General features: G+C 40.7%; 1 protein-coding gene across 1 annotated transcript in view; it reads right to left on the bottom strand.

Annotated features, from left to right (window-relative positions):
* Nucleotides 1-18540, bottom strand: part of Tnni3k (TNNI3 interacting kinase) — a 248124-nt gene that overhangs the window by 209260 nt on the left and 20324 nt on the right. Inside the window, exon 5 of the mRNA XM_004653621.2 lies at nt 12854-12964. Within this exon, the coding sequence (XP_004653678.1) occupies nt 12854-12964 (111 nt within the window). The remainder of the gene's footprint in view (nt 1-12853; nt 12965-18540) is intronic.

Below are 18540 nucleotides of genomic sequence, written 5' to 3'. Positions count from 1 at the left end.
TCAGTGAATGCAAAGCAGGCTGGGAGTGTGGGCGCTGCACGAGAATGCTGTTGATTTTATGTCAAAGAACTCAGTTCTCAAGTCAGATTGGAGATAGCATTGTTGATTAGCAGGAATCAGAGGAGCACTGTCAAGTCCAAGACAGATGCCAGACAATGTAGCCCCAAGATGCCGGTACCCCCAGTGCAGTGCCTTAGATTCAAACACAGTACATCCTCATCTCTATTTCTCTCTCTCTTTCACCTTGTCTGTCTCCCCCTCTCTTAGGGCTAAACTTCAACATTATATTAAGTTAATCAGGTCAAAAATGTATTAGATAAAGAGAGGGAAATAAGGTGAGTTTTATACAGAGAATTTTAGACAGGCTCACAGCCATGCTTTTAAAAACTGAAATGACTAAACGAAGTCACTTTTGAAAACCATCTTGTGTAGTTTCCCTTTCAATTTCTTGTCCATAAAGATATCTATTTAACTATTTTGACTGTTTCTGCTGGTGTTTATGTCCACATTGACAAAATAAGTGATTTTCAAACGATATTGATATGTTTATGTTTGGATGAAGGAGTATGTCTCTTATTCACTCCTCCATTCCACATATACATGTCTTGCCAATCTTGTTTATGTAACACCTAGAACTATAGTTTCTAAATTTTGTTATAGAGATCTGTTAAGGAGCAAATAACAAATACACACTTATTGTAGGCAATATGATCTTTACAATGTGTAGATTTTGACATTATTATAACTGAGCTAACTTTCAAATTCATCAGAATTATTTCCATATATTTGTTGGCCATATGTGTTGATTTATTTATTTATTTATTTTTTAAATGACTAGATGTGTCCTTGGCTTCTGTTCAGACTGGGTTATCTCTTACCCTTTTGTTGAGCTCCTTATATTTTTTGAATATTGCCTTCTTACCAGATGCACAGCTCACCAGTATCTCCTCAAGTTGCAAAAGTAGCATCTTCATTGTAGTGACTGTTTCTGTCTGTACATAAACATTTTTTAATAGATGCAATCACATTTTTATACTTTAATTTTTTTCCTATAATTGAGGTATTGACCAAAAAAAATGTCATGGCCCAGGTAAACATTATGGTGACATTCTAGTGACTTCACAGTTCTGGGTCTGTTTTCCTTGTGCATTGATTTTATCATTTGGTGCACCTTCTTCCACATGGAAATGTCTGAATTTCTCAGTAGCTTGCATTGATGGGACTGTGGGACTGTCCCTTCCCTATTGCCATTTTGGAGCATTTGTTTATAAAAATATTATGTTATATAGTTTCTTATGCATGTGATGTTGCTTTTCTGTTGGTGTTTAAAATTTCCAGTTATAGATTGTCCTAGGTTGTATCTCTTGATGTTTAATGGATTTGATGTTCAATGTCCTCTGCAGATTTAATAAGTTTCTGGTTATCACTCTTGTAAATGAGCTATTTTTCCTTCCTTGTTGAACCTCTGCAATACATTTATGAGTTGGTTTCATAGTACCCTTAAAGGACCTTGAGCTTTCTCCACTTTTCCAGCTCTTTTTCCTCTGTCTGTGTAATTTCAAGTGACTTGTCCTTGAAGTTAAAATTCTTTGTTCAGCTTAATCTCACTCACTATTGAAATTGTCTGTGAAGGTTTTCCATAGAGCTAATGTGTTACGTAGTTCCTTTCTTTTTATCTGGCTCTTTGTTACAAGCATCAAGATTTAGGATGTCAAATATATTGATCTGTTGTGTGCATGCCTGTTTGGCTGTGTTCTCATGTATGTAGCCCCTGGTGTTTCATTAAGCTGATGTTTTGAAGTTTTATCAGGAAATGTACAGATTCCATTTCTTTAGTATCATGTGTTGATGCTTTTCCTCATTGCTTTCATAACATTATCTTGTCCTGATCATTTGTGATCCTTGTGGCCCTGTCCTGATAGTCATGCATTTGATGAAACAGATCCTCTGGTCTTTGGAATTATAGTAGTGTGGAATATCCCATAGTAGCCAGTTTTCTAGAGGTTCTGGAAGAACATCTATGCCGTATGCTCATAAGCAGGTATTTTGCTGGGGCTTTATGCTGGTGGGTAGGAGAAATAGGTACCTAGTGCCAGAGACTCCATGGCCATCATGTGCCTTATACTTATGGCTCGGTTAAAGGCCCAGGTCACTGTTGTACAGTTAGAGCTTGGGTCTGTATGCATAAGCCTGGTGTCACATAGACAAGGGATTGAAATTCAGAGATACAGAAGCTGGTCTGGAGTCTGGGTCTAGATAGCTGACATAGTACGGGAGTCTAGGTCTACACAGCTGATGTTGAGCTGGAGTCAGTCTAGGTTTACACAGCTGCCACAGTACTAGAGTCTAGGTATACATAACTGGCATAGTACTAGAGTCTAGGCCTACACAGCTGCCATAGTACTGGAGTATAGGTCTATAAAGCTGATGTAGTGATGGAGTATAGGTCTGCACAGCTGATGTGGTGCTGGAGTATAGGTCTGCACAGATGATGTGGTGCTGGAGTATAGGTCTGCACAGATGATGTGGTGCTGGAGTATAGGTCTGCACAGATGATGTGGTGCTGGAGTATAGGTCTGCACAGATGATGTGGTGCTGGAGTATAGGTCTGCACAGGTGATGTGGTGCTGGAGTATAGGTCTGCACAGATGATGTGGTGCTGGAGTATAGGTCTGCACAGGTGATGTGGTGCTGGAGTATAGGTCTGCACAGGTGATGTGGTGCTGGAGTATAGGTCTGCACAGGTGATGTGGTGCTGGAGTATAGGTCTGCACAGATGATGTGGTGCTGGAGTATAGGTCTGCACAGGTGATGTGGTGCTGGAGTATAGGTCTGCACAGATGATGTGGTGCTGGAGTATAGGTCTGCACAGGTGATGTGGTGCTGGAGTATAGGTCTGCACAGCTGATGTGGTGCTGGAGTATAGGTCTGCACAGATGATGTGGTGCTGGAGTATAGGTCTGCACAGATGATGTGGTGCTGGAGTATAGGTCTGCACAGATGATGTGGTGCTGGAGTATAGGTCTGCACAGATGATGTGGTGCTGGAGTATAGGTCTGCACAGGTGATGTGGTGCTGGAGTATAGGTCTGCACAGATGATGTGGTGCTGGAGTATAGGTCTGCACAGGTGATGTGGTGCTGGAGTATAGGTCTGCACAGGTGATGTGGTGCTGGAGTATAGGTCTGCACAGATGATGTGGTGCTGGAGTATAGGTCTGCACAGATGATGTGGTGCTGGAGTATAGGTCTGCACAGGTGATGTGGTGCTGGAGTATAGGTCTGCACAGATGATGTGGTGCTGGAGTATAGGTCTGCACAGATGATGTGGTGCTGGAGTATAGGTCTGCACAGATGATGTGGTGCTGGAGTATAGGTCTGCACAGATGATGTGGTGCTGGAGTATAGGTCTGCACAGATGATGTGGTGCTGGAGTATAGGTCTGCACAGATGATGTGGTGCTGGAGTCTTGGTCTACATAGCTGATGTGGTGCTGGAGTCTTGGTCTACATAGCTGATGTGGTGATGGAGTGTAAGTCTACACAGCTGATGCTTTACTGGAGTATAGGACAACACAGCTGATGTGGTACCTAGAAATGTTTGAAGCCTGAGGCCATAGGGGCTAACCTCACTGGGTGCTTGGCAAAATACATGGAGGGTGCTCTGTTCCATGTTGTACTACTTGAGATTGATGTCTGGGGTAGGGATACTGTCCACACTACATAAATTGCCCCTCCTGACTTCATATTATGTCTTTTCTTACTTCTGTGCTCCACAGAACACATGTTGTAACAGCTTGGTTGTAATCCATAACTCTGGACAAAATATTTCTTTTTTAATAAAAATTAATTTATTTTTAATTATTTATTCAAAAATGACAGAGAGAGAAAGAGGCAGAGAGAGAGAGAGAGAGAGAGAGAGAGAGAGAGAGAGAGAGACAGAGAGAGAGAGACAGAGAGAGAGAATGGGTGTGCCAGGGCCTCTAGCCACTGCAAATGAACTCCAGATGCGTGCACCCACTTGTGCATCCAGCTAATGTGGGTCCTGGAGAATCAAGCCTCGAACTGGGGTCCTTAGGATTCACAGGCAAGCACTTAACCATTAATCCATCTCTCCAGCCTCTGGACAAAGTATTTCTTTATGTATAAGCAGTTGTTCAAATTGATGGTTGGATGAGAGAAAAGCACTGGAAACCCCTGTTGTGCCACTCTCAATGTTGCTTGGGCATTTTTAAAGGCTGCAATACTGTATTTCATAGTTGTTTAAAGATTAATATGTATGAAAGCATTTATGAAAATTGCTTGTGATTTTGTCAGGTACTTTCTTCATGAAAGGTGTCATTATAATCTCTTCTGCCTTTAAGGATAAATAATTTGTAAAACACTTCAATAACCTTAAGTTTAGTCACTTAGAAAACACTTACTAAAAGTCTACTCTATAGCTAGGCATGGTGATGCATGCATGTAATACTAGTGCCCAAGAGGCTGACACAGGAGCATGAGTTCAAGGACACCCTGGGCTACTTAGCATGGCTCTATCTTAAAAATTTCAATATATACAAAAACATATTCCTGAATCCTGCAGTGTCTATGACAAATTTTAACATGCAGTCTCTATACTCAGAATCCATACATATAGTAAGATAGTCACACAAAACCATACATATAATGCAGATAGCATTAAATTTTATAGAAAGGTGTAGCTCAAATGTTCTGGTTGAAGAGGGAGTGGAAATATGTCAGGCTAGAGGAATCTAGCAGTTTGATGAATGTAGGTTTTCAGTTGGGCTTTGAGAATGGGTAAACAGGAAAACAATAAAGAGACTGTAACAGACTAAAATATAGCCCACGAGGATGGGGAACAGGTAATTTAACTCATAGCATGCTTTGCAATATGAAAAGCGTAGGTCTTCCTAGCTCCAGACATAGGAGAGAGCTGGATCACTGGTGTATGATGGCTGACTAGACTTTTGGTCAGAGAAGTAGCTTTCCAAAAGTCATGCTTGATGACACCTAGAAGTTTTTATAGGTTTTTAGCTAGGTCACTATAGACTGTCCACATCTGGTCCATATCCCTGTACCATAACCATCTAACCCCAGCCCTATGCCGTAACTGTCTGGCTCACAGCTCTGTACCATAACTGTTTAGTCCACCACCCTATATCATAACCATCTGGTGCACAGGACATACAAGTGTATGTAATGAGAGAGTGACATAAACACAGAGACTAATGCCCTTGATAATACTGAACAAAATATTTCCTTTAGGAACCTGCTGAGCTTGGGGTAGACTACAACAGCTTTCCCAGAGATTCATAACTGAGGGGGAGAAGAGTACTTATTTTCTACCTTCCTGAAACTGGAATGATCTGCAATCTAAAGGTCAAACCTGAACAAGGTATATCTTGACTTGTAACATCATATTCCTAGTAGAATGGGAAAGGAAAGGAAGTGTGGGCACTTTAAAGTCCATGGCAGCTTCTTACCATCTGCTAAAATACACACAAGACTATATTTCTACTTTGCTGATAGAGTGCATGTCATGTCTGTGTCCATTTGTATGTTTGTGTGTGTGTGCACATTTGCACACACTTGCATGCCTTGGATGTCTGAATCAAACTCAGCACCACAAAGGGCTGGCAGGGAAACAAATTCACATAGCACACTGAATGGCTACAGAGGAGTTTCCCACTTCAGGCTGGCTTGATTAGCAATGATCTCTGAATCTCATCTCCTTGGCAGTATTCCCTTCATCACTTTCGGTGGCAGCAAGCTGATGAATATGTCATTTATATTTTTATTAGTATATAAAGCTTTTCTACTTTGTGTCCTTCTACCCAATTCCAAAAGCAACATTTACGATTTAATAATGGCTAATGTAGTTAATGGAAAATGCCTGTGAGAGAGTGAGGACCCTTCTATATTGTTTCTTATAGATGAAGCATGCTCAGAGCATCTCCTCTGAGACTCTTAGTTAGCTGATGAAGATGTATAAGCTATTACCTTGTATTAATATTGAGACTGAAAACTGAGACAGCAAGATACCATCTCTAGTCATTTAATCTAGTGTTCAATAACACAGGTTACCTGCAGTAAATGGAAGAACAGAGGTTTGAGGTTTATTCTAGACAGTAAGACACCACCTCTGGTTCTTTAATATGGACTACTCAGTAGCAAAGGGCACCTTTGGTAACTGGAGGCATACCATCTCTCGATTCATCTTTATGAGCAAACCACTACCCTGTGTCACAACAAATGCAGTGTTCCCACACCACTGCCTCATGTCTGGGTGGATGCGGGGTTCCCGCACCACGGCCACATGTCACGGCAGATGCAGTGTTCCCACACCACTTGCACATGTCACAGCAGATGTCGATGCAGTGTTCCTACACCACTACTGCAGGCAAGAGCAAATGTAGTGTTCCTACAATGGGCCTTTGCTAGTTAAAACTACATGGACAGTAAGATTTAGTTTATAAAGCTCAACCACATAGCGTGTTGCAGTCAGGTTTGCATTGCTGGCAGAAATCACCCAACCAAGAGCAGCCTTTGTGAAAAGATTTATCTTGGCTTACAGACTCAAGGGGAAACTCCATGATGGCAGGGGAAAATGATGGCATGAGCAGAGGGTGGACATTACTTCCTGGCCAACATTAGGTGCACAACAGGAACAGGAGAGTGTGCCAAACACTAGCAATGGGACACTGGGTATAACACCCATAAGCCCGCCCTCAACAATACACTGCCCCTAGGAGGTGTTGATTCCCAAATCTCCATCAGCCGAGAACCTACATTCAGAACTCCTAAGTTTATGGGAGACAACTGACCCAAATCACCACATTCTGCCCCTGGCCCCTATAAACTGATAACCTATGATGTAAAATGCAATGCATTTATTCCTTTAAAAGTCCCCATAGATTAATCAACAATAATGCTGTTCAAAAATCCCCATAGTCCAAGGTCTTTTCTAACTGAGCTATAATGCCAAAAAAATATTCCCTAATGGCACAGAATAAACACTCATGTCACAAAAGATGGCCCTGGGAATAGCAAAGAAATATTCAACCAATACAAGATTTAAACAGGGAAAACTCTATAGCTCCAAGTCTAACAACTCTAGTCAGTGAAAAGTCTCCAAGTTTCATACTTCTATCCATCAACAAGTTTCTGAAGTTCCAATTCTACCCTTCCAGCTGGGCTACTCTCAGTCCTGGAAAACTTCATTGGGGCCAGAAGCTTTCTGTGGCAGCCATCTTGTGGTCCTGGCATCTTCACTGGCTCTCCACTGCAACCCACAGCTCATCCTCATGGCTCCATTGGGTCTCCATGCAGGCATCCATTAAACTTGCTTCACACTGCCCATGGCCATTTCCAAACCACAAGACTGCATTGCAAACTCAATGACTCTCTCTTTTCTGCATTTTTTATATTCCACAATACCAAGTAGGGTGCAAATTTCTTAATCCAGTGGGATATAAAGAAGAATTTGAAGAACAGGACACTCCTTGTACACTCGGACCCCTTCAAAAGAGTCAACATTCCGTTGCTTCAATGCAAAATCAGCTGGCCCAATCTCAAACGTTGCAATCTCATATAATTCCAACTGGAGAGGCAGAAGTTTCAGCCCAAAGATTTCATTTCTATGCCATATTCCTCGGCTAACACCAGTCCATTTCTACACAAAGCAACCCTGCACAATTTCTCAGGATGGGCATAACAGTGAGCTTCTCACAAAAACTGCTAGCCCAGTCCAACCAAATCTCTTTCTAACCCTCATAAGCCAAACGTCGCAGTCCATAGTTCTTACTGCATTCAGTTCTTTCAACTTTGACCAGAATAGTCCACCAAGCTGTACTTACAGCACTGTAAGGCATCTCTTAGGCCAAGGTTTCAAATCTGTCCACACTACTCTTGAAAATCAGCTCCATAAGGCCAAAGCCAGACAATCAGATATCTATAAGTAATCCCATGCCTTGGTACCACTTTGCTGTTGCAGTCAGGTTCACATTGGTGGCAGAAATAACCTGACCAAGAGCAGTTTTTGGAAAAAAATGAAAAAGGTTTGTTTTGGCTTATAAACTCAAAGGGACATTCCAGGATGGCAGGGAAAAAGGATGACATGAGCAGAGGGTGGGCATCATTTCCTGGCCAACATCAGGTAGACAACAGAAACAGAAGACTGTGCCAAATACTGGCAAAGGGCACTGGCTATATAATACCAATAAGCTTACCCCAACTATACACTCCCTCCAGGAGGAGTTAATTCCCAAATCTCCATCAGCTGGGACCTAGCTAGGTTTATTGGGGACAACTGAATAAAACCACTACATGGTATGTTGGTATTCAAAGTTTGATCACAGTGCTGTCTTCATATGAGCAGTGTGGGAGGTAAGATAGACTGTTAACAAGTAAAACTTTCCCCCAGAGTGCTCAAATTTTTCTAAAATTAGACTATGAGTATCACTATGCAATCCTAGTCCAACATTTTAAATAAATAAGCTATATTTGCTCAACAGAGTTTTAGAAAATATAAGGTAGAACTATCACAGATGATGAACAGAGCCTAAAAGATGGGGTCCAGACCAAGGGGCTCAAAGGTATCCTATACTTTTGGCTTTTGAGACAATCAAGACCTAAATACCAGAATGTTCTACTGACACATATTAGGCTTCTATCTCTATCTACTATATGCCCAATGCTGAAATGTCTGTCTAGTTATTGCTCAGACTGAGAAAAAAATAGTGAGCACTGGCTGGGGTACTGGATGCTCTGTGAACATTGGCCTTCCCAGTTTTTAACTCCATTATTGTGGACAGGTTACCTAATTTCTTTTGCTTCAGCTGTTTCTTGCCTGAGGATGAGGAGAACACCTTGAGTGAGGCGTACATGAGGCTTTTGTCACTACATGTGGTATAAGTTTATTACTTCAGCGTGTTAACTATTGGTTATTTCAACTGTTGGGATTCCAAACAAAGTTTACAAGGTACTGGAGATGGTTATAGTAATGTTTGGCTATAAAATTTAGCATATATAGAGGGAGCAAGAGAAAGAGAGAGAGAGAGAGGACATGCGTTATATTTTTGAGTACCATTGTGTCTTTGCCTTTCAGGAGAAAATTGAAGCTGTTATAAAATAAATGATATGTAGACACAAGAGGCTTTTTGACGAGCAAAACTCTGCATGGAAAGATGTATGATTTAGTTAAGAACAACTGGAATGGTATAGACTGTGCTTCCTTGGAATCAGAAATAAAATCTAAGGTAACCTGGAAATGTTTCTCGGGCAGGGCTTGGATGAGTGTTTACAACCAAAATCAGTGATAAGGTGGGCAGCACAAAGTTCACTATGAGCATAACCTTCTGTGGGGCTGCTGCTGTTCTGCGCAGCACAGACATTCACACCCTCTGTGCACTACAGGCTATGTTGTCTGTTCGTGACACACATCTTGTTTACTGCAAAAACAGTTATTTAAAGTTCCAGAAAATATGTTTCCTGCTAACTATAGAAACTGTTGTGTGAAAAACCACTGTGGCCATGTTTTACAGGTATGTGGCTAAGCATGTAGGTAAACATGCACATATTATATCTCCCAGGGTTCTGACACCTATACTAGAAGAACCAAGTAAAGATATAGTGGGAACAATAATGTTACTTCCCATATATCTATATCTATATCTATATCTATATCTATATCTATATCTATATCTATATCTATATATATATAGATATATATATATGTATGTATGGTAATAGTTGAATGCTAATGCTATTTTTGGTTTACTGAGCCCAATTTTGCATGTCTTGTGGGAATAAGCATTAATGTTTTAGTAACGGATACAAAAGTCATCATGGAGAAGTTGTTCTTTTGCTTACAAAACTGAAGAACTTGAAGTTGGGTGGACAAGTTTGATCTCACAGTGCTCCCTCCCTTGTTGTCTGAATGTCACCCCCCATGCCATTCCTTTCACTGCTAATCTTCAGTTTCTGCCTTGATGGGACAAATCTAATACTAGCCATCTCAGAGAAGAACCAAGTAGCAAGATATGGTGCACTACCAACACCTCACTACCAGTTTAAGCTGAGACTGAACCTACAGGAGAGAAGAGGATTTAATGCTTGCCCATGCATTGCTTATGACTTTTACCAGGCAGTGTGAGCATATGTGTTGATGATGAGATAAACCAGTAAGAGAAGTAAGTATTGTCATCTGAGACAACCAGTATTTTCCTCCTTTTCCAAGCACAGTCAATTTAAATGTGAGCCTCAGCTTGCAGTAAGCATGTCTACACATCCTCAGTACATGCTCCCTTCTGTTACTGAAGGAGACAGCTGCCCAAGTCAAAGGAAATTTTATTATAAAATTGTTTAATAGAATTCACAATGATTGGAGGAAACAGTCTTGAGACACTAATGGAGGGTCTGCATTTGATATATGGAGAACAAGAGGACTGACAGATGCAACACTGGGCACTGTTTCAGAGAAAGGAAGGCAAGAAAAGGCAGACAGTACTACTCAAAGGGAACTCCCTCTGATCCATCCCACTGTCTCCATCTTCAAGAGGGGGAAATGGCAGTGGAGTCATGCCTGCATTCCCCTCAGTGAGGAAGCTCTACCTGCGTATGTGATCCCATCTCCCATGGTGCTCAGCCTTTCAGCACCATTTAATAGCCAGAGTCTTAACCCCATTCATCTCCCACATGTGGTGATGGTACACTCCCTTACTTTCCTCTCATGTGGTCAATTTCTTCTCTAACTCACTGGCTCTTAATACGACCTCCTCACCACAGATTTTCTAAGGCTCACCATTTATGGCTGATAAGCAACTTTCAGCTATGGTTATATCTCCATATTCAAAAATATACAGTAAAACCAAATTTTTCATTGACAGCAGGTTTTATAGTGTAGTATGCCTTATTGACAGAGAATGCATTCTAAGACCCAAGTGACAGTACTAAAGCCTGCACACACTGTTTTTCATACATATACATATATATTCTTTGATAAGGCTTTATTATACAAATTAAGTAAATTGCTTCACAACACTAATAATAAAATAGAACAATCATAACAACAGGCTGTAATAAAACTGATTCCAGTCCTAAGAATCATCTCTAGAATTTTCCATGAAATATTTTTAGACCATAGTTGAAATAGGATATATGAAACCTCAGGAAGGAAAAAATGCAGAGAAGGGTGGGAGGCACTGCATGAACCATGAACATCTGAAGCCATAAGAAAACCAATATATCTGGAATTGAGTGTAGACTAAGAAAATAAGTACACTGGAAGTATTTGTTACAGCTGGTAGTTTTGAAGGACGTGATCTTGCATTTTGAATATGATGAAATTCATAATAGTATGCTATTTTAGATCTTTTCACCCTATTTCTCTTCATTAGTATTTTATCTGATCAGTAACATAATCATTTCATTGTGTAAGAAGAGAAGAGTGGCTAATATATCTAAGCGTGTCTTATGTAGTGTTGGTGACTGCCTATAAAAGTCATTCAAGGTTGTACCTCAGGTGATGAGGGAAGTCAGGGACCCCAGGGAGAGATGCAAGTGGAGAGACCTAAGGGCAATTACAACAGCAAAGTTCACCTTGAGGCCATGGAATCAGAGTAAAGCCACTGCCGGGCAATGATTCACAAAGCAAGAAGACAACTATCTGAAGAGGAGATAAGGATGCCAACCCACTAACCAGCCTACTTTTGGCCCACTGTAACCAGCACCATTAACAGATACAGTCAGCTCAGCATCAGGTGAAAACAAGAATTCTGCTTTGAAAACCTTACTCTTTCCTTCATTGGGCCTTTGTGCCTGGTAATATTTAGGCTTTGCACAATCCTCCTTTCCTTCTCATGGATGGTATTCATGTCACTTAAGACTCTGCTTGACATCATATTGCTTTCTCAGCCTTCACTGTATCACCTCTGGAAATAAGTCTCCATCTTAATTTTACTACACTTACCTTTATGATTGTACTTACTACTAATTAAAATTGTATATATATTTTTCATTTCTTTATGGTCTGTCTTCTTGCTTTCAAGTTCCAAAGAAGTGTTGATTTTGCCTGTGGTGGTCACTACTGTCATGCCAGCACTTAGAACAGTGTCAGGAGCATAACTAGTGTTTAATAATATTTCTTATAGCAATTCATAAAATGTTGAATAAGAGAATTATGTTTCATTCATGCTTACTCTAAATAAAGCCATTTACAAAGGAATTTATATGTGCTGTTGAATTCAATCATTTCAGTAGACTGATTAACTACTACCTGGGGATTGATCCCAGGACCTTGCACATGTTAGGCAAGTACTCTGGCACCAAGCTACACCCATCCCTCGATTACTATTTTCCAAAGAAACTAATGAGCTTGGCATGGTTGTGCACACCTTTATTCCCACCACTTGAAAGGCAGAGATAGGAATATCACTTTGAGTTGGAGGCCAGTCTGAGACTACATAATAAATTCTAGGTCAGCCTGGGTTACAGCAAAACCCGAACTTGAAAAACCCTAACAAAAATCTAATGTTATGAGACTAAACAACTTCCCCAAAGTTAATGCAACAAATTGTGGAAGGTGGACTGCTTGATTCCAAAACAGTGCCCTGTGTCACTACCATAAAGCCTCTTATATCCAGCTATCTTTACATTGATCAATGCTTGATTACATTGTTATAAAAGAAAGAGAACTATTAAAAGCACATTTATATAGCTGCACTTCACTGCCACAGGAAGTGAGTGTGCCCAGTGATTTCAACAGAACCATTCCAAGTACTTCAATAACCAATGTTTTAAAACAAGTGAAAAAAATTCTGAGAGGTTTTCCCTCGCAGGTGAAGGTGTGACTTACCTCCAAGTGGCCAGCTACTGCAGCAATGTGGAGGGCAGTGAGGCCACCATACCCAACCTGTTGAACGTCTGCTCCACTGTGAATCAGGGATGTGATCAACTCCACACTATCCTATAAGGAAACACATCTTTAGTGTTCCATTTCTACTAATAGCAGGTGTGAAAGATAGCACAGATTATTGATTCTGACCACTGGAGGTTTAGGTGCTCATTAAAAACTCATGTGGTGTCTGAGTGAGAGCATGTGGCAGGCAGGACCCATGCTCTGAGGGCTAAGCTGTAGTCCAGAAGGACAGACCTGTGTATCCATCAGCCCTCAGCACCTAAGTGCAAAAGACACACAGGGCATTTACCCAGGGAGAAAAGCTCTAGCAAAACTTGTCAATCGTGCATGCATGTCACTCCAATGAACAAGCCTTCTCCAGTACCTGAAGTTAACCCTCACATAGGTCAGGAATTTACAAGAAGTTGTGTGGTGGTTTAATTTGTTTTGTTTTAGAAGTGAAGGTAAAATCATTCTTCCAAACAGATAATTAATAAGCTCAGTATTGAACAGCTACAGATCACTGCATGTTTACAGTAGCTCAGAAGTTGTTTCTCCAGTAACTCGCAGTAGTACCATGGGATAGAAATGAAATTCACGCCATTCATAGGATGACTACGGGAGTCACATAATTGTTCTCACTCATTTCTATAAGTCAGAACTTACAGAACTTACAAAACCCCAACCTATATGGAAGTGTTGAGTTCTCTGTACTGAACCCACTGCTAAGTAAGAACATGGACAGGTACGTGTCTGTGCTTTCAGTAGCCAGAAGAGCAAAGCCACCCTGGACTACCTAGATAGCCCTGGACTCAACAAGTGAATGATTACCAACTAAATGAACAGAATTCAGACCTCAATACACCAAGTGGAAAGAAACTGATACCTTCATGTAATGCCTTATCTTTGAACTATATACCCATCATTTCAAGATATAAGTGAAGGAAATTCTTCCACAAGGAGGCTTATAACACGACCTCAAAAGCTCAAGAAACATTACAGAAGAGAAGGATGGAAGAATGTAAGTATCTCAGGGTGGAAGGTGTATTCTGAAGCCTGTCTCGACCCCTCCCCACAGAGACAGACTGGTGAATTCATGACCAGTGAACACTAATAAGCCCATGGAGGGCTCTCAGTGGAGTTTCTTAAGGAAGAGGGCTTACAATCCAGTGGGAATATGATCACTAAGCAACATATCCATAACCAAAGTTCTAAATTAATAAAATAAAATAAAGCCAAGGTTTGATAGTGTAACAAACACAAACACACACATACACACACATTCAAACAAGCTTAGAAGAAGTTATTTTAAAAAAACTTGGGTAAAGATCTTTTTGCCTTTTTTATGTTTATTTATTTGAAAGGAGAGAGACACAGAAAGAGAGAAAGAGAGAGAGAAAAAGAGAGAGAGAGGGAGAGAGAGAATGGGCTCACAAGGGCTTCTACTCATTGCAAACAAACACCAGATATATGCACCATCTTGTGTATTTAGCTTTACAGGGGTACTAGAGAATTGAACCTGTGTTGTTAGGCTTTGCAGGCAAGCATCTTAACCACTGAACCATCTCTCCAGCATGGGTAAATATCTTTAAATAGCAAAATTAGTGTGTCAAATCTCTACCACAACTTACCCATTCTACCAAGGAAATTGAACTGAATCATGATGAGTGTGTCTTTAAACCTTCAATACAACATTGGTTTCTTCCAGTCCACCTCCAGCTCTAAAAACTGTCTTTTGTCAGTGTTTCTTTACTGAAAGTAAGTTAGTTTTATCTCTGTCCTCATCTTTATTTCCTAGTCTTCTGGAAGAGGTTATGATACTGCTGACAGCTTCCAGGTCACTTCTGTGCTACCCCTAGTGAAATATTCCCTCGAGCTGGGACCAGCCATATCTCACTCAAATGAATTCATTACACTCCTTGTGTGTTCAGCTGCTCACTAGGCAAATTTCTCTCCCCTCTTTCTTTAACTCTCATTATAAGAAAAGTCTTCCAGCCCACTTCTACCTGAGGAAGTAAGAGCCACATCAGACCCCCACAATCGCTCCTGCCCACAATCACCCTCGGGTTCCTCCACAGGTGCCCTGTGCACTGAATCTAATGTTTTTCCTTGCAATAATCCTTCCTCTTCCCACAAATAAATCCTTTTCTTCTTGAATTACTTCTCTCTTTGGCTTTCCTAAAACTGCATAGTCCCCATTCCCTTTTGTAGTACACAGCGTCAGGTTGCTGGGATGAACTTCAAACCAGGCACAGTTTATAGTAGGAGTGGAATTTATTTGAAGGATACCAATGCAGTGGAAGATGCATAATGGAAGAAGCAGCTGGCCCCCTTTCACAGGTATGGGCACAGAGAAAAGCAACCACCACAGGCACAAACCAGCACACTCCAGGAACCCAGTCAGAGCTCAAGCACTCTGCCTCTCTTAGGCTGGAACTCAGATTTATCTTAGGGCTGGACTCAAGGATCCATCCATAGTGACACCCCCCTCCATCAAGGAGGGTGGAGATCCAAGATGCTTTAACAAAACTCAATCTACTGGGGGTCGTCCATTCAAACTACTATACCTTTTTATTTTCTCTTTTGTGATTTTGTCTGTCTCCTGAAAGTATGTTTGGGAGCTAAGCAGTAAGCCACTTTCTCAGAGTAATCACTACTTTTGGCATCCCCATACATCCCTCTGTGGGCCTGATTGCTCTCCTATGCCCAATGTTTTGCCTGTCATTGACATCTGAGGTCTTAAATTGCTCTGTGAGTACCATTTCTAATTTCCCAGTCTGAGTGGTCAGTTTCTAGGATTTCTTATTTATATTAATGATGAATTCTTATTCCAAATGACGTAAAGTCCTTTGAACTCAGCCAGTTTCAGAATTCTCTGGTTTGCTTCTCATATGTTTGTCTATTTCTAACACAGCCCACCATATTCAGTGGCTTCCTGACTTCTCTTCATGGCTAGGCCCTTTTCTCATTGCAGTCTTCCCTCCACATTGCTCTCAGGTAAGTTTTCCTTCACTTAGTTTTGATCACATCATTCCACTTTGCAACATTCTAGGCAGCATGTATTAAGCAGGTAGGGCATAGCCAACCCTGTTCTGAGTGGGTACTGCCATGAGAGGCAAAAGCCTGATCCACAGAGTTAACTGCATTTCTGTGGTTCTAGGTTAATGGAGAGGCAGAAAATAAGCAAGTAAGAAAATACTACACAGCAGCATAAAGAACCAGTTTATAAGATAAAACAAATGATAAAGTAACTACTTTAAGTTGAGTGACCAAGGAAAGAATCACTGGAGTGATCTCTGAGAAAATGCCCAGAGGAGCCACCCCTCAAGATGTGCTGGCAACTACTGAAAAGTATTAGGTTGGACAAAAAGTTAGTGTTTAGGCACAAGGCCAGTGACTAGCAGAGAGTCAAAAACAACAGGGGAAAAGCAATGACCAAGATGAAATAAGATATCTGAGCTGATAAGGCCCTTCACCATAGCACTGGGTATCTGAACACTTTCCATGCAAACAGCAGCAGAAGCTTCAAGTCACACCGGGATGGGGAGGAATCAGGGAGACTACAGTGTTTCTCTCATCACAGATGCAAGTCGAGATAAATACTATGTAAGATAATTTTGCTGGTTCTTCCTTTTTTCCTCTGTTTCCCTTCTCTGTGAACTCTACTGCTTCCTGTCACGATGAGATGAAATCCCTTGAAATAAACACAACCCTCTCAAACATTTGCTGTTCTGAGAACATCACCTGTCTGTTACAACCCCAGCTGTTCTGGTGTGAAACAAGCCTAGACTCTGCACCGCTTTCTCCATTATGTCAAAGGGGTTCATGACCATGTCCACTTGCAAGTGTAAAGCACCTCAGAAGCGCCTGCCTAGTAATAGGCAATACAGCACCTCACTACTCACACAGGAAGCTCCACGCAGCTGAGCCCCCACCATCCACGCAGGAAGCTGTACTCAGCTGAGCCCTCAGTGAGAGCTTCCAGCTAGGATAGTGATGGGCTTCATCATCTTTCTTTTATTTTCCTTAACAGTCTGTCCATTCTGTGCTTCCTTCTGCCTCAGTGATCAGAAATTGAAGTAACCAAGAGACTAAACATGGAAAACTGCATCAGGGCTGGACATCAGGAGTACCTATGGTAAACCACAGGCAGGCGCCAGAGATGGGTTTCCCTTCAGAGGAGATGCTGCACATGAGCCAAACCTATTCACCAATTAGCTTATAGCAGTGGGGACTACACACCAGAGAACTCAGATATAAACAGGCTAGAGAGTGTCTTAAAAGGCTTCTTAAAGACAATCATGAGTTTAAATACAGAAAAGAGGGAAAGGTCTGTTAAACATATAGACATTTAAAAAATATACAGGGACGTGTAATATATTTGAACTAATTAAATTGTTTAAAAAATGCAATATTAAGACAAGTGAAACATTTTAGAAGTAGTCACAACATATAAAAATGACCATTTGGGGCTTGAAAGATGCCTTAGTATTAAGGCACTTGCCTGCAAAACCAAAGGTCCCAGGTTCATTTCCCCAGGACCCAGGTATGCCAGATGCACAAGATGGTGCATGCATCTAGAGTTTGTTTTCAGTGGCTCCTCCTCATCTGTCTCTAAATCTCTCTCTCTCTTTTTCTTTCTCCCTCTCTCAAATAAATAAATAAAAATAAAATATAAAAACTTAATAAATGACTAGGTTTATATATTTAACATACAAATATTTCATAAATCAATTAAAAGATGGATATTCTTTCATTAAAAATATGTATTAATGAATATCTACCTTATGACAAGTACTGTATTAGGCTACATTAAAATAAATCACCCATAAACTATGCAGTGTATGAAATATTTATCTATCATGCAAATTCTAGTAAACACACATTCATCATTCCTCAAGTGTCTTTACATTTTCTCTTTTTCTAGCCAATATTTGTGGAATTCATGAAAACATGATTCATTCAGAACAGACAAACGATTTTACTTAAAAGTAATAAATCATACTTTCATAGCTTAGTTGAATTTCTCATGCAACACCAGATTTATAAAAATAGTATAATTCTGAGTGCTATAAATATAGGAAGTTTAACTGGTCTAAATTCCTAAAATCATGGCAGGAATATATCTTCTGGTAGGGATGAAACACAGCAAATCCCAAAAATATTCCTCCCATTTAAGATGGGATTTATATATTCCTTACCCTTGAATCATGGGGGTGTAGGGCTGTAACCAGTAGGGAATATCACTAAGATCTGTTTCAACAACTAGGCCATAAAGGTCTCATGGATTCATTTCTATTAAAAAAGTAAAAATTAAATAAACTTGTTCTTGGAGCCCTGGGCTACAAGCAAGAATTCCTATTAATCTGAGACAGCTGGCTGTGTGGAAGACCATGCAGCTTCAGGTTCGCTGATATGAACTTCCAGACCAAGCACAGTTATCGAGGAAGGGATTTATTGAAGCTTACAGATCCAGGGGAAGTTCCATAATGGCAGAAGAAGCTGGCTTGCTTTCACAGGACCAATCAGAGAGAGAGAAGCACAAGCCAAAAGCCAAAAGCCACAGCACACTTCAGACACTCCAACTAGGCACACTTTGCAAATCTTTAGATTGTAATCTGAAACCAACCACCACACTTTAAGAT

The sequence above is a fragment of the Jaculus jaculus genome, chromosome 19 (genome assembly GCF_020740685.1).
Source record: "Jaculus jaculus isolate mJacJac1 chromosome 19, mJacJac1.mat.Y.cur, whole genome shotgun sequence".
In the NCBI taxonomy this organism is placed as follows: domain Eukaryota; kingdom Metazoa; phylum Chordata; class Mammalia; order Rodentia; family Dipodidae; genus Jaculus; species Jaculus jaculus.
Note: the sequence above shows the minus strand (reverse complement) of the source record. Positions and strands in the feature narration are given on the sequence as shown.